The sequence below is a fragment of the Symphodus melops genome (genome assembly GCF_947650265.1).
Source record: "Symphodus melops genome assembly, chromosome: 18".
In the NCBI taxonomy this organism is placed as follows: Eukaryota; Metazoa; Chordata; class Actinopteri; order Labriformes; family Labridae; genus Symphodus; species Symphodus melops.
Window position 1 is genome coordinate 20,520,205 of NC_136708.1, and position 15,573 is coordinate 20,535,777.

Sequence of the window (15,573 nt, forward strand, 5' to 3'; positions counted from 1 at the left end):
CAAACTTGCTGATCTGGGTGCAGAGTGGGAGGTTACAGACTTGCATCAGGATGGGTTGAGCCTCAGTCTCTCTAAAAGGGTGATTCACTGTGGAGAGCCAAAGAGGAGGCCACAGTGCTCAGGTGTGATAAAGATGTGGACGTGTAGGAAGAAGTGAAAGTCACCTGAGAGAGACTCAGGGAAGGACTACCAGTCTCACAGGATCTGATCAGGACCTTCAACTTTGATCCAACAGACTGAATAAGTTTGTTGTATCGGCTTTCCAAAAACATGGCAGCTACTTGGAGATTTGCACTTTTCTTCTGCGTGTGCCTGATGGTGTCAAGATGCAGCTCAGACACCGAACACGACAGTGCAGACGCAACTTCCCCGAGCACTGATCACGACGACACCTCGAGCTCAGACTCTGGACACGACAGTGCAGACGCCGGACATTCAACTTCCCCGAGCACTGATCACGACGACACCTCGAGCTCAGACTCTGGACACGACGAAGGCGGTCATCATTCAGCGCCCATCACCACGCTTCCTATTGTGAGCTGGAAGTGGTCCCATGTTTCTGTACCGTACTTAGTGGCCCTCTGGATCCTGGTCTCCTGGATCTGCAAGCTCAGTGAGTCCTAACAAGTCTTGTCCACTCCACTTGTAATCCTACCATTGTGATATTTTTACACACGTTAGTGTGGATTCTGTCCCACTGTAAAATTCAATTTTTATTTTTCAGCTTAAATCGTTGTCATGAATTAGAACTTTTCGTGGCAAGTTTGCCGGCTTATCTTCTTCCACGGGAAGTATGAGCGATATTTTAAACATAAATATTGCAGAAATCCAATCTATCCCGTGTAAATATCTCTCTGTGGAATGATTGTTGACAATGACTGTGAAGTGCAAGTCTCGACACTGTGTTGTTGTCAGAGCCGTGTTTACATCATGTTTACATGGACGGAGAGGCCGGCTCACACCCTTGTGTATTAAAGCTGTTTCAGACAAGGACTTGAGAAAAGAAGAGTGCAGGCCGCGTGCAATTACAGCTGCTGCTCGGTCTAAACTCCTTCGTGCAAACGTTGAGGGAAAGGAGGTTGGAGGTGTGTCGCTGGAGGAGAGAAGAGGCCTCAGAATAGCGAAGTTGTCGCAAAACAGCACTTAGTTTCGGTGTCATGCTGGTGCTGCAGGGCGACGGCGACTTGATCAAAAATTGTTGCCGTTGAAAGACAAGATTCAGCTTCAACAGTTTATCACTTTGTCACCTACTCTGCGACTGTGGTTTCAGGCACTTGTGAAGATCTAAATCTTATACTTATATCTTTTTGTTTGTGTAGTTTGTAAAGGTAAAATGTCTGTTTTTAAACCTCAAATGATTGGATTAGACAGGAAAATATATCAGACCGACACAGAGCTCGACCTCTGTTTAAGAAGAAGTCACCTTATGAAGTACTTGTCTTGTCCTGCAGCGTGATCATTAGCACTTTATGTATACACAACAGAGGCAAATGGTTTGCAGCAATGTGGACAATGTCAATGAGTTAACGTGCACGCCCTTATATGTGTGTGTGTGTGTGTGTGTGTGTGTGTGTACACATTAACTAACATAAATATGGGACTGTTTATGGAGCAGGAAATGACTCTTTGAATAACCAAACAGTGAAATGTGACCCAGCTAAAGTGGCATCAGTGGCAACATTCGATAAGCCAGTTTTGGCAACTTTATCGTTAATCTGTGTGGAAAATGTTACACTTATGTTTGCACCGACTCTAAATTTACACAAGAAGCAATTAGATTAAAAACAGTAAAGAACTCAATTAAGCTAATGTTTTCCCCGTTACAGTTTTTTATCTATTTATTTTTTTGTGTTAGAAAGGTGGAAATATAACTTCAAGTTATTTAGATATAATTGAAGTGGAAGCATGATCTCTTCAACACATATTCTTAAAGTAAACAATTGAAAATGACACGTTTACCAAAAGTCAACACACTTCCTGGTCGTCTCCCGTTTGAAGTGTCTCAGAAGAAGATTTAAAAAAAAGCAGAAGCTCTTTGGAAAGGCAAACATTAAAACCAGTATTTATAGACACACAGTCACATTTTTCTCTCTGACTTTGCTTTGAGTTTTTCCTGCCAGCCCCCCGAGCATTTTTATGCAACAAGTCCGAGTGAGCTGATTTGAGAACGCAGCAGGATATAATCAGGAGAATTCACCTCGAGAAAGAGGGAGAGGGGGGTATATATACTGCACGGCTCCGATGCACAATCTCCACATGGCTGCATTCAGTGTTGCTAAGTTGGCAACTTTCCGTGTCCTCTTGGTGACTTGGTGAGCAAATAGTGATGACCTGATTCAACGGCAACAAAATAAGATAAAAAACAAGACTCAACAATAATCATATTTAGGGTTGCTTTTTCACACCCTTTTTGTCTCTCCCACTACGCTATTTCTGTTCAACAGCGTCAATTACGATTGCATGCTTAATGGAAATTATGCAAATTAGGCGATGATGTCATTTAGCGACGACAGAGGAGCGGACACTGACCGCATTACGTTTCCTGATCGTCAGTGTGTCATTCTCCTCCGCCCTGGAGCCAGCTCCACCTCTCAAAGGTTATCAGAGAGACAAAAGATGACAGTAGATTCAGTCAGTTCATGACATGCTCTGACATCATGCAGGGTTGTTTTTTTTTCTTGTATCAAATCCACACACCTCCCCACCGACCACCGCCTCATAATGTTTTGAAGATGTTGAAATGTAGTTTTATTAGTTGTTTGACTCATTCCACATCACGGGTATTAAAAGCATCAGTCAAATAATGACTGCAGAAATCTGTCTGAGGTCACATCATCATTGAGTCGTAATAGATGATTGTCAACATGGGGACACATAACAATAACACAACAATCTTTCCCTGTGGTCCCTGAACACCTCTTCGCCTCTCAGCCACAACCTTTTTATGACTTTTCTTTTCACCGTGAAGTTGACCTTTCTTTGGAGCTGTTAGAAATGTGCAATGATTTATCGGTATTAGTTAAAGTTAAGCCACTGTAAAGTGAGATGTATTAGGTCATTAGTTAATAAGGGCCCGAACAGGGCACATCATGCTCGACCATGCAGCTGGATTCTAGTTCCTTTAAGGATGATTTACAGCATTAAGATTACATCAGAAACAAACAAAATGACCATCAGATTCTGAACAACATTTTGGGATTATATAATCAAAGGAGCACCGTCAGATATTTCTGTCCCTGAGTAGAGAGATACTGGTTTCACACCTGTGCCTTCGTGAGAGCTTAAGTTTCGAGTCCATCTTACCAATGAGGCTATTGTCCCTTGTTCTGCTCAAACAGGATGGGACAGTTGCCCGGGGAAACAACAAAAACCATCAAGTCACAATGAACAAGCTCATAGAATCAATGCTCATGAGAATCAACACGTTATGTACAGAAGGAATGCAGCAGAGTTTATTTCACAATGCGGATAAATCTATTCTTAGAGATATGTTTGTTTATCAGTCATGCACAGATCCAACTCCCCCACCCTGTCTGTGACACTCAATCCCATTGATTACGATTGAGGATGAATGCCCTGAGGTGCTTATGAGAATCCTTGCTTTTATTTCCCTCAGTGGCCACAAAGGGTACAGCTTTGTTTCTGCTCTTGCAGACCCAAGATGGAAACAAGCCTCGTGGTATGAGGGAGTGCACAAATTGTAAGAAGCGAGAGACCCGTTCACTTTTTCACAAGTCACTTAAACTTTCGAAGGGTGTGCCACAACACCCGTATAAAACACGGGTATGATAAAGACCTGTGCTATGCTAGTTTTACCTGGAACGTTCTTCTCTCCAACAATGCTTCTCTTACTTTCTCTTTCAGCCAACATTTTTCTCTTTTGAGCTTGGGCTTCTTTCTCTCCTTCTGTAGTGTATCATCATGTATCAGACTTCTTTTTTCAAGCGGAAATAAGCCGGTGTTGAACAATGTTGCAGTCGGAGCTCTATGCGGGAATACATCCCTGCATGTGTATTTACTCTGTTTTACCAAAGATAATTAATCATTTCTGGATGTTTTCTCAAACTCTTGACTTTTATTTACATCCTAAGTGTCTTAGAAGTACGGGAAAAAAATATAAAAGACAGATTTTTATTCGTGTGAGCAATGATGAATGGAAATGAGCTTGTATTGTGCATTTTTAACTCTGAGGGCAAAGTGACCATCAGAAGATACTAATCCCATTATACACAACAGACAGAGCAGCGTGAGCAAGTTGGGCTCAGGTGTCTTCCCCCTGCCAGAGCTGGGGATTGAACCACCAACCTTCCGGTTCAGGGTGCCGTCTCTACCACTGAGCCACAGCGTCCTGCAATGGCAGCATGTTGTCAGACACTTTTATTTTGTTTTCTGGTTCCCGAGAAAATGATGCTGTTTTCATGAGACGACAAGCTTGATAGATAGATAGATAGATACTTTATTGATCCCGAGGGAAATTCAAGTTTGGTTATCTTAAAGATAATGAAATGACTTTATTTTTAAAAATCTTCAATTAACGAGATTAATAAGTCAAGAGCTCAAGAAAACAACTTTAAAAGACTTATTGTGATGGGAAAACAGAGGACCTAAAACAGATTTTACAGAAGAAAAAAAAGAACGGTCCAAATGATGAATCTTTGATTATTGAATAAACTGAAATGTCAGAATGGTCTGAAATGAACAGATACATGGAGGCTGTCTTAATCACTGGTTCATAGCTGCATTTCATCAAGTATTTGTTTTGTTAAGGACAACCAGAGGACAGTTTTCTCATCCTATTTAAACAGAGTCTTTAACCAGGATTGTGTAACGTCGGCGTCAATCATTACTGAGCTGTGAGACAAATTATTCATTCGCAGGCATTCGTTCAACATCTATCAAATGACCTCCGCTCCATCACTAACTCCCTTACTCCACACACGCACACGCACACACACACACACACACACACGCACGCACACATGCAGAAAAGATGACAAACTTGAGTGGCTAAGTAAGAGACCAGAAAAGGCAAACAAATGTATGACTGGTGACTGTGACTGAGTAACTGAACACCTTTCCTGGACATCCGTGACTCCTTTAATTTTCAAGCAAGTGAACACACACACACACACACACACACACACACACACACACACACACACACACAAAGAGAAACACTACACACACACACGTGCATTAAAAACAAAACACTCACAACCTTGGCCATAGAGAAAATATTTGATGTATAAGAGGGTGAGTCAAAGGTTCTGCAAGCCTCTGAATTCACTGCGCCCTTGCTGACCACAGGCTGTGGGAGGAAGGAGGACGCAAAGTCACGGACAAAGATAAAAAGATGACGTGAAACACGAGTTTGTAGTAAAACTAAAACAAGCTAGTGAGACAGAGGAAGCAAATTATTCATAAAAGAGGAGGGATCTGAAATGTGCCACATTGTCTGACGGCTCAGCGGGCCAGACAGTTCACCTACAAGGATAAACTTTATTCACTTCAAGACCAAGGAATTCATTATTGGAGTGCTGTCACTTTTCTCTCTACTCAGGACCTTTGTTGGTGAAATGTATCGTTATGGATTTGTGCGTCTCTGCTTGTTGGGGTCAGTGTTACTGATCTGTGTCATCTCAGCGGTCTCAGGAAATAATGGAGATTTAGCGCTCACAGGTCAGGACTCGCATCAATCGGAGTCCAAGTCAAGCTTGAATCAGACTGAACACGGCCATGGCTCCAGCATCACTGGAATTCCCATTGTGAGATTTCAGTGGCACCATGTTGGGAGCCCTTATATAATTGCACTATGGATACTGGTGGCTGGTTTGGGAAAACTGGGTATGTAAAGACCATTTAAGATGATCAAATCTACCAGACAAAAGTGTGTTTTCATGATGCAGACAAGTAAATATGGGCAACTGTTCTCTTCGACTGATCTCATAGTGTGAGCCTAAATGAGCTCAGACGCACAGGGTCAGACTGAGAAGTTGTGCCACACATACTTTGGATGTTGCAGTCTGACAAAAGAGATAACGTCGAGCTATTTTTAACCCAACTGAACGTAAAATAACCACAATGTTGTAGTGCTGATATCAAACTTGGGAAAACTCTGATCTTGCACACGTTGGCAAACGTGTGAATGTTTGTTGTGTCAGAAAGAAAGTGTTCTCTTGATTTAAAAAGGAAAAACACTTTTAAGCTCCTTGAAAAGTTTGTTAGTGAGTTAGAAAGTAAGAGTGGCCTCAGACATCAGACACTCAACCAGCAACATTTTATTACAGTACTCATACATTCTTGTGATCTGCTTTCAGGACTTGTTTGACCCTGTTTACTCTTGAATATAATCGTATCATGAGCGTGTAATCGAACCAAACTTAGATTCATAAAAACACAGATACAATGGGAATTAAAGTTCAGTAACACACAAATATACTTTACAGTCTTCATACTGTTGGATTATTATATCTGTGCAAAGGCCCATTTGTCATTCAGGCAGAAACCAAATATGGACACACGTGGTTAAATGAAATGAAAGAAATTTATCATAAAATCAAGTTTTTGAATTCATCAGATTTAACCGTGAGAATTTGCAGCATGAACAAAAAAAATACTCAATTCAGGAGACTGGAAGTGATTTAGGCTCTCAGGTTAAGTTGGTTAAAGGTGCATTTTTAATTGCATTGCATGAAGACGGACATTTAGAACAGATGAATAAAAAAAACATCAATCTAAAGCTCTCTCTTTTATTTAATCATTGGGATTGGGATTTTCAACCACAAAGCGAACATTGATGCATTTTGGCTTGAAATCTCCCCGCTCAGTCTTTATCAAGGACCTCATCACTAACAATAAGAAGCTGATTAGAGAAAATAGTTGTACAGGTATTTAGCCACGTGCGCGAGCATGCCTTTGATATTGTAACAGAAAGTGTCACAGGCTGCAGCAGTGCACGGAAGTCGGCCTTATCAACACAGCATGCTGTTCCTGGGAACAGAAGAGTTTCTATTAAGACTCTGAAGTCCCAAAAAGTGAAACAGACTGTGATATTACTGAATGCTATCAAACCCAATTGTGTCTGTCAGCAGCTGTTTTAGCTTCCTGAGATTCATTGTCCACAAAATCAAACACAACATTAACATAAAACAGACTTAAACCTGCCGTGATGTTTTTTTTTTTTTTTAGATAAATCCCCCTTTGAGTGCCTCCCCACACTGAAGAGCACAAATAGGACACTTTTTAAAGAAACTATGCAGCACTTCATATATTGGCTTTTCGACATTCATATTAAGTTCTCTTAACACTCTCCAATACTTTTGAATTGACAATGTAAGCTCATTAACAATTGCAATAAATCATCAGATTGGAATGAGTCAATGGTTCAGTAGGTTTGATATGAAGCTCTGTCAGGCCGTGAAGTCAAGTCACCTTTAGCAAAGACTTTAGTTACAGTAGAGTGCACAGTGGTGCAGAGGTTAGGTTGCCTGAGAGCTACAAGGTTCACAGCAGAGTTACTCTGGCTTCCTCCCACAGTCTAAAACATGCTCGTTAGGTTAATTGGTGACTGTAAATTGCCCGTAGGTGTTGATGTGACTGATTGTCTGTCACCCTTTGTCAGCCCTTTGATTGAAGAGCTACCAGTTCAGGGTGTGCCCTCGCCTTTCGCCCAATGAAGCCCCGTCGACCCCGAGCGGAAAAAAGTGTTATAGATAATGGATGGAGGTCTTTAGTTACTGTATGCAGAATGATTTATGATCCTTCATACACTCTGCCATGCAGGTTAATCACCAACAAAAAACTTTAAACTCCCTCAGTTGAACAGTTGAACATTTGCAAATGTTGCAACACAACGAAGACCTTCAAAATGGACGGTTTAGACGAAAAGCAACGTTTTTACATTTTCACCAGCCAAAGTACCTAAAAACTGAACAGGCTGTATTTCCAAAGTTTGAAGAAAACAAAGTTGTATTTCTTGATCATTTGGATCAACAATTCCTGTTCCTGAGAGAAAACCAAACAGAAAGTCTTTCATTCCTTTTTTAAAACATTCTGTTCGTCCGTTTTCTTCTTTCAGTCATCGAGTCCAACCACCATGTCACCAACGTGATCCCGGAGAGCGCCCTGCTCATCTGCTTCGGCTTCATTCTGGGCGGGATGATTTGGGGTGCAGACAAAGTGCAGACCTTCACGCTGACTCCGACAGTGTTCTTCTTCTACTTGTTGCCTCAAGTCATCCTGGACGCCGGATACTCCATGCCCAACAAGCTCTTCTTCAGCAACATGGGCGCCATCTTGGTCTACGCAGTCATCGGGACCTGCTGGAACGCTGCCAGCTTGGGGCTGTCGCTGTGGGGGTGTCACATGGGAGGGGCCATGGGTAAGAAGGACTTTTGCTTTATTTCAGTTTTTCAACCTAAAGCAACAGGTGATAAGAAATTTTGAATCGAGAATTAGAGTTACACAAGTTTGACCTTGATTGTCTGTACCAATCTTTAATTATAATCCACTCAAGAGTTGTGGAGATTACATTATGAAGAGTTATTTGCTAACCAGTGAGCCAAGTTTATCTAAGACCTAAATAAAGAAGATCGTGTTTAACGACTTCAAGACAATTTACAGATTATAAAGTGATAAGAGATCTTGATCTGTTTCTGATTGTTTCAATTTTCTGTTCAGTCCCATGAAATAAACGCCTGATTGATCGTATCTCGTGCCCTGTGTGCTGCAGGTGACCTGGACATCGGGCTGCTGCAGTATCTTCTCTTCGGCAGTCTGATTGCTGCCGTTGACCCCGTAGCGGTCATCGCCGTCTTTGAGCAGGTCCACGTCAATGAGGTTCTGTTCATTTTGGTGTTTGGGGAGTCGCTGCTCAACGACGGTGTGACAGTGGTGAGTACGCTGTGACGCTGTGGGGGTTTGTGGAGTCTGTGGAGTTTTTAATTGCTGGTCAGTCAAAGTGCTTTTGTAGGTGGTTTATCGAATGAGCGGTATTGATCGGATTTGGTATGTTTCTAGGCAGGGAAAGAGCTGGAGTTGGTGGGGAGGTGAGGCGCTAACAGCTAACTGTAGTTGGGCTCACCTCAAATGAATAGCACACTTTCAAGAACCGAACTCCTGGAGATAGAGTGGACTCTCCTTTTCTGGAGTTGTCTCGGGTCAGAGCTGCTGGGTGGAACATAGGAACGTTCATTAGTGTCCTTGGTACGAGAACCCCCTAGGCCAGGGTCTATTGTTGACTTTGTAGTGGTACCATTAGATCTGCAGTTATATGTCATGGGCCCTCTGGTGCAGAGAGGTGAAGAGCTGTCAACCAAGCATGAACTGGTGGTGAGTTGGGTCAGATGGTGAAGGAGGCTGCGGCACAGACCTGGCAACCTCGAGTAGGTTCGGGGAAACAGAATCCGAGTGTTCAATGTTTGTAGCCTCCATTGTCGAAGCTGCAGCCAGAAGACCACACTGTATGGTGCTTTTTGTTTGGGCAGCAATCTTAAAACCCCCTGATGGACACCAGTGGTGATGTAAGCCATCAGGAAGAAGAAGGAGGAGACCTTCTGGGATTAGTTAGCACAGGGGTCTCTGGAAGACGCTGACAGGTATATCAGGTGGCTTCAGTGGTTGTGGAAGTAAAATCGTTGGTGCAAGAGGAGCTCGGGCTGGTTATAAAGACGGACTTTAGGTTAGACTCAAGGAGGTTCTGTCAAACCGTCAGAGGGGTCAAGAGAGAAAAGCAAGGCTTACCCAAGGCTGTTATCAGCAGGGGTGGAGAACCCTGACTGGGAATATTGTTGGGCGGAGGAAGGAATACTTTGAGAGTCTTCTGCATACAATAGTGCCAATATACACATTGCAATTGGCATTACATGCAAAAAATATCACACTCATGCTTCCCTTATTCTACCTCCATAAAATAGATAAATGTCTTCTTCTTTCAGGTGCTCTTTAATGTATTTGATGCTTTTGTGTCTCTTGGAGGATCCAAAATTGACGCCGTGGAGATCATTAAAGGAATAAGTAAGTTTACACTTTATTTAAGTCTGTAGGTGTTTTTTTTTTTTTACAGCAATACCTTCAAACACTTTCAGTCAATTTTTTTCTTACAAAGAATGAGAACCAAATGTTTCCTCTTTCTCTCTCTTCAGTTTCCTTCTTTGTGGTGGCGTTCGGAGGGTCTCTCGTGGGCTTTGTGTTCGGCCTGCTGATCTCTCTCGTGACCAGATGCACCAAAAACATTCAAATCATCGAGGCGGGCTTCGTCTTTGTCTTGGGTTATCTCTCCTACCTGACTGCTGAGATGCTCTCCCTGTCCGCTATCCTGTCGTGAGTACTCCATGGACAACATCCTATTCCTCTCGACCCCTAAGCGTTTCACTTCTTTTCATATTTGCATCATAAGAATGATGCTAAGTCCGACGTAATGTTCGTATTTCTGTATTGTTTTTGTCCTGCAGGATTGTCTTCTGTGGTATGTGCTGCCAGAAGTACATCAATGCAAACATGGACGAGCGATCCGTCACCACAGTCAGATTTGTCATGAAGCTTTTAGCCAACGGATCAGAAACGATCATCTTTGTGTTCCTCGGCATATCTGCTATCGATAAAGGGCTCTGGGTGTGGAACACGGGTTTCATCCTCCTCACGCTGTTCTTCATCTTTGTGTACAGATTCATCGGTAAGATTTGCATTTTTGTCGTCAATAAGCTTCTCGCTATCTGACATCCGAGGTCAGAAAACTGACTGGTTGTGTTCGTGTGCACGGATACTTTAGGTGTCTTCTTCCTCACCTGGATCCTTAACAAGTTCAGGCTGGTCCCCATTGAGCTCATTGATCAGGTGATTATGAGCTACGGTGGCCTGCGAGGGGCTGTTGCATATGGCTTGGCCACCATGCTGGATGAGTCAAAGATCAAAGAGAAGAATCTGATGGTCTCCACTACTCTCATAGTTGTGTACTTCACTGTCATTATTCAGGTAAAAACCTCTCTGTGGTTTTAACACGCTCCAAATGTTTGGTGCAACATTTAGGAGTCTTAACAAACATCTTAGTTTGTTTTTCCTCTTGAATCTTCTTCTGTTTTTAGGGAATGACGATGAAACCTTTGGTCAACTGGCTTAAAGTGAAGAGAGCTGCAGTGGCTGAACTCACGCTCGTCGAAAAAGTGCAGAATAAGGTGAAGCTCAAAATGAAACATGTCGCATTTTACAGAAGCAGAAACAAAAACTACAAATCCCTTATACTGGATCTTTGTTCTTGTCTCAGGTATTTGATCACCTGCTTGTTGCCATAGAAGACATTTCTGGACAAATAGGACACAATTACATGAGGGACAAGTATGTTCATTAAAAACCTGAATGCGTTGATTTAATACAGATTCTTAATTAACTGTATGAAGTTTAAGATTTTCTTTCTCTCTCTTTATCAAGGTGGAATCATTTCGAGGAGAACTGGATGTCCAGAATTTTGATGAAGCCGTCTGCGAGGAAGAACCGCGACTACGTCTTCAAAGTCTTCCACCAGCTGAACCTCAGAGACGCCATGAGCTATGTGGCTGAGGTGAGGGTCGTTTGTTTGATATGTATATCCTTGTTTAAGAATAGGCCTATGTCGACACGGGTACCCTGGCCCAGGATCTTCAACTTCTCTCCCATAGCTCTGCTAACTGCCTCTCTGTTACTGACTCAGTGGATTTTTACAACCACTGGACCTCCACGACCCCTTAACATCCAGGTCAGTCTCCTTATTGTGCACTGCACCATGGTTCAATGGCGAGCTGCGAAAGATGAAGGCAGCTGGGCGGGTCCTTGAGCGGCGGATCAAGACCTCTGCACTGACTATTTACAAACAGGCATACAGGGACTATACAGAAGCTCTGAGGGACGCACGGTCCAGGTTCTACTCCACCATCATAAATAACAGCCCTGGTCACTCCAAACAACTATTTTCAACAATGAACCACCTGCTCAAACCCCCTTCACCCTGCCACTCTGAGACCGCAGAGGAGAGGTGCAAGAAGCCCAACCACACCTGTCCACCACTCCTGTGTCACCCCATCGAACTGTCGACCCCCCCCTCCCTGAGACTGTCCAGCCCCTCTGCTCCTTCTCCAACGTCACACAGGAAGAGGTGGAGTCCATCATCAGAAAACTGAAGCCGTCCATCTGTGCACTGGACCCCTTCCCCTCAGCCCTACTGAAGTCCAACATCTCCGTTCATCACTAAAATCATAAACCACTCCCTCCTGGTCGGCCACATCCTGCATTAAAAAGACCACTACTGAAAAAACACTAATGCTTTGAGATTCACAAATGTAAAGTGCTTTACAGATAAAATGTATTATTATTATTATATAAGTGTATTTGACTTATCTGCAAATGGCCTAAAAACGTCTGCAGATGAGTCATACAGACCAGCTGCTCCCCCACATTCAGTCATACAGTGAATCAGGCCCTCAGCTCGTCCTTCAGTGTGGAATTTGCAAATTCAAGTTTCTTTTGTCTTTCAGGGTGAACGCCGCGGCTCTTTAGAGTTTATCCGCAATGAATCAGCAAATGTTGATTTCAAGAAGAAGTTTGGCGATGACTATTCAGAAATCATGCCCGACATCACGGCTGACACGTCTGACGATCACGGGGGAACGTCCACGATGAGGTGAGGAAACACTCCTCCAATTTACACCAACACCACAGAGGAGTCTTTAGAAGCTGCTCTATTACATAGACGTCAAAATCTCAACCAAAGATTTTCATTTTCTTAGAGCATCTTAAACACAGCTCCTTGGTGGCCTCATCCTCTCACAACACGCTTATTTCATCCTTTAGGAGAAATGATCTTGCACCAAATGTCTTGCTCCAATTTTCATATTCATACATATTTTATATCAGGAGCCTAACTTTGTGCTGAGTGAGTCCGATAAAGGAAATAAGTTAATAACACCTGAACTGTTTCTGCTGTAGAAGAGACCCTGTGCCGTCTGTGAGCCTGGAGATGCACGAGCAGACAATGAACGGCGTGCGGGAAACGGAGGACGTCAACAGTCACCACCTGCTGCAGCAGCACCTGTACAAAGGCAGGAAACAGGTCAGCACACTGAGTCTGGTCACCATACTAGTATAATCTGCAGGAACGTATTACAGCACGTATTATGCACACGTTTGATGATTTAATAAAGCACCCGGTATTTCCCATGATGCAATGCAATGGGACCTTTAAAATGTGCCAAACCCCAATTTTAAAAGTTGTTTTTTAAACTTATTGTATTTTTCTTGGTAGTCATTGTTTCCCTACAGACAGATCCTCTGGGGGATTTACACATGGATCAATTGTAATAAAGGTTTTTACGTCTGTTTCCTGGTTTTCAGCACCGGCACAGATACAGTCGGACTCATTTCGATGTCAACAAAGATGAAAACGAGGTGCAGGAGATCTTCCAGAGGACTATGAGGAGCCGTTTGGAGTCTTTTAAGTCTACAAAGATGGGCGTTACTCCACCAAAGACGATCACCAAGCACACAAAGAAAGACCAGCAGCAAAAGGTCCAAACCTCAGAATTCATCACGCTAATTGTCTCTATTAATTTATGTAAGGTTGATCGGGTAAAATGAGGTCCAGGACTTTGGGTGTTTTTGAACAAACATTTTTGAATTTTACATTTTTACAAATGTCCCTCTTCTTCTGCAGATGTCAAATGGGAAATCAATGGACAAAAGTAAAAGCTACTACTCTGGTGATGAAGGTTTGTACTTGTTTCAGTTTTAAAATCATTCATAAACCCTCCATTGGACAAGTGCTTAATGAGAAATCTTTTTTTATACTTCCTGCTAGATTTTGAGTTCTCGGAGGGAGACAACGCCTCAGGATATGACACCTCATTCCCCATGAGGGTCACGTACAGAGCAGGAGGTAAAAGGAGTCAAACATCTTGAATATTTATCTTTTCTTCACAGATTTAATCAGATCTTGTCATAAAACACCCTCCTCCTTCAAAGCTTCCCCAAACTCCTCCCACAGCAGGTTTTTGCGCCTTGCTTCTGGAGGCCAAGGCCACCTTGGTCCCTGGGGAGGCTTTGAACATAAACATCTCGAAACCTCATCTATGCATTTTGCAGAGGACGTGGTTTTGTTGGCTTTGTTGGCAATATTAGTGTCTTTGCACCAGCGTGTTAATCCCCTCAACCCCGCCCCCACACTTATTCACTTTTTTCTTCCATCCAGCTGGCATTGAGAATCCAGCCTTCATGCCAGATCTGGACCCCATGTCGACAGTGCAGATCCCCCCATGGCTGGCGGAGGCTGAGCTGGACAGTGGCGGCGTGGTGGCTCCATCAGAGCGAGCTCAGGTGAGGCTGCCGTGGACACCCAGCAGTCTGCGCCGCCTTGCTCCTCTTCGCCTCAGCACTCGCTCCACCGACTCCTTCGTGATAGCGGACACCTCATCCGTGCATCCGAGGGACAACGACCAGCTGCCTCCACCTCCTCATCCGCCCCCACCCCCGCCCCCACCTCCCAGAGACTGAGGTCGCTTGCAGCGGCGCCCTGCCCCTCCCACCTCGCCAGCTTACTATTCACAATATAACGTGTCAGCAGAGCCAGAAGCTGCGGTTCCAGGAACCCTTGTGTTCTTTGTAAACGGGCCACCTAATTGACGACTGTAAAACAGCATCCATCCAAATTCCACTTTTTTATATTCAAAAGAGTTTGTATTCACCAAAATAACAATTTTATAAACAGTTTAAATTTTCATTACACCCAGATAATCGTTTTAATTAGTTTAAAGGTCAAATTCACCAAAAAATTCGACTAAAATTGACCAAACTACGAAAAATTAAAATTCTTAACTAAAAACTGTTTTATTACACTCAAACCATAAATTCAGCTTTACGGTTTGTTATAAATGGTTTTGTATAATTGTTTAAAATAAATAGAATTTGCAGTTTCCTGAGCTAGATGTGGAGATAAAAGCTTTATTGAACTGTCCAATAATAACTGTTGGCAGAATCTTTGTCAGCTCTGCAAAGAGAGAGAGAGAGATGAAGACGCAGAGACTAATTGAAAAGAGCAGAAACAACATGTTGACGGCTTTCCAAGGTTCTAGATCAGTGGTGTCCAAACTTTTTTTCTTGCGGGCCAAAGTTGTCGCGTTAGAATCGCTCACGGGCCACAGGTTTTTTTTTTTTTTTTGTTTTTTTTTTATATTGGAAGGAACTTTTTGTATTTTGATCTCTTCAAAAATAATGTAAATACACAATAACTAATTGCAGTGGGAAACTGTTGCGTTCTAATTTTTTGGAAAGAATAGTCAGGCTTTTATAGGTCTCCCTCGCTAACATGAAAAAGAAAAAAAAGAGAGAAATATGCCATCTGATGAGGTCTCGGGCCAAAATCTTGTAATTCTTCGATTGAAGTCAAGGGCCACAAAAAATCCACTCAAGGGCCACAAATGGCCCCTTTGGACACCCCTGTTCTAGATGGTTCTGTTGAGAGAAACAAGGTTCTGGCTCTGCAGACTCCTTTTACCTGACTGCTTCTTCCAAAGACACAGAACCTCACCTCAGACTTTGCTCCTCTTCATAACC

At 42.9% G+C, this 15,573-nt stretch overlaps 1 protein-coding gene across 1 annotated transcript; it reads left to right on the forward strand.

Moving 5' to 3' along the window:
• The first annotated feature begins 5,524 nt into the window (after nucleotides 1–5,524).
• On the forward strand, nucleotides 5,525–15,331 carry LOC306839650 (sodium/hydrogen exchanger 3-like). Its single transcript, XM_079368455.1, has 16 exons — nucleotides 5,525–5,844; nucleotides 8,078–8,380; nucleotides 8,732–8,892; nucleotides 9,936–10,014; nucleotides 10,143–10,320; nucleotides 10,452–10,672; nucleotides 10,769–10,971; nucleotides 11,082–11,171; nucleotides 11,261–11,331; nucleotides 11,425–11,554; nucleotides 12,504–12,649; nucleotides 12,955–13,078; nucleotides 13,360–13,533; nucleotides 13,679–13,733; nucleotides 13,823–13,900; nucleotides 14,213–15,331. Exons 1-16 carry the CDS (start codon nucleotides 5,577–5,579, stop codon nucleotides 14,512–14,514), a joined length of 2,583 nt encoding a protein of 860 aa, XP_079224581.1. The 5' UTR covers nucleotides 5,525–5,576; the 3' UTR covers nucleotides 14,515–15,331.
• The last annotated feature ends 242 nt before the right edge of the window (nucleotides 15,332–15,573 follow it).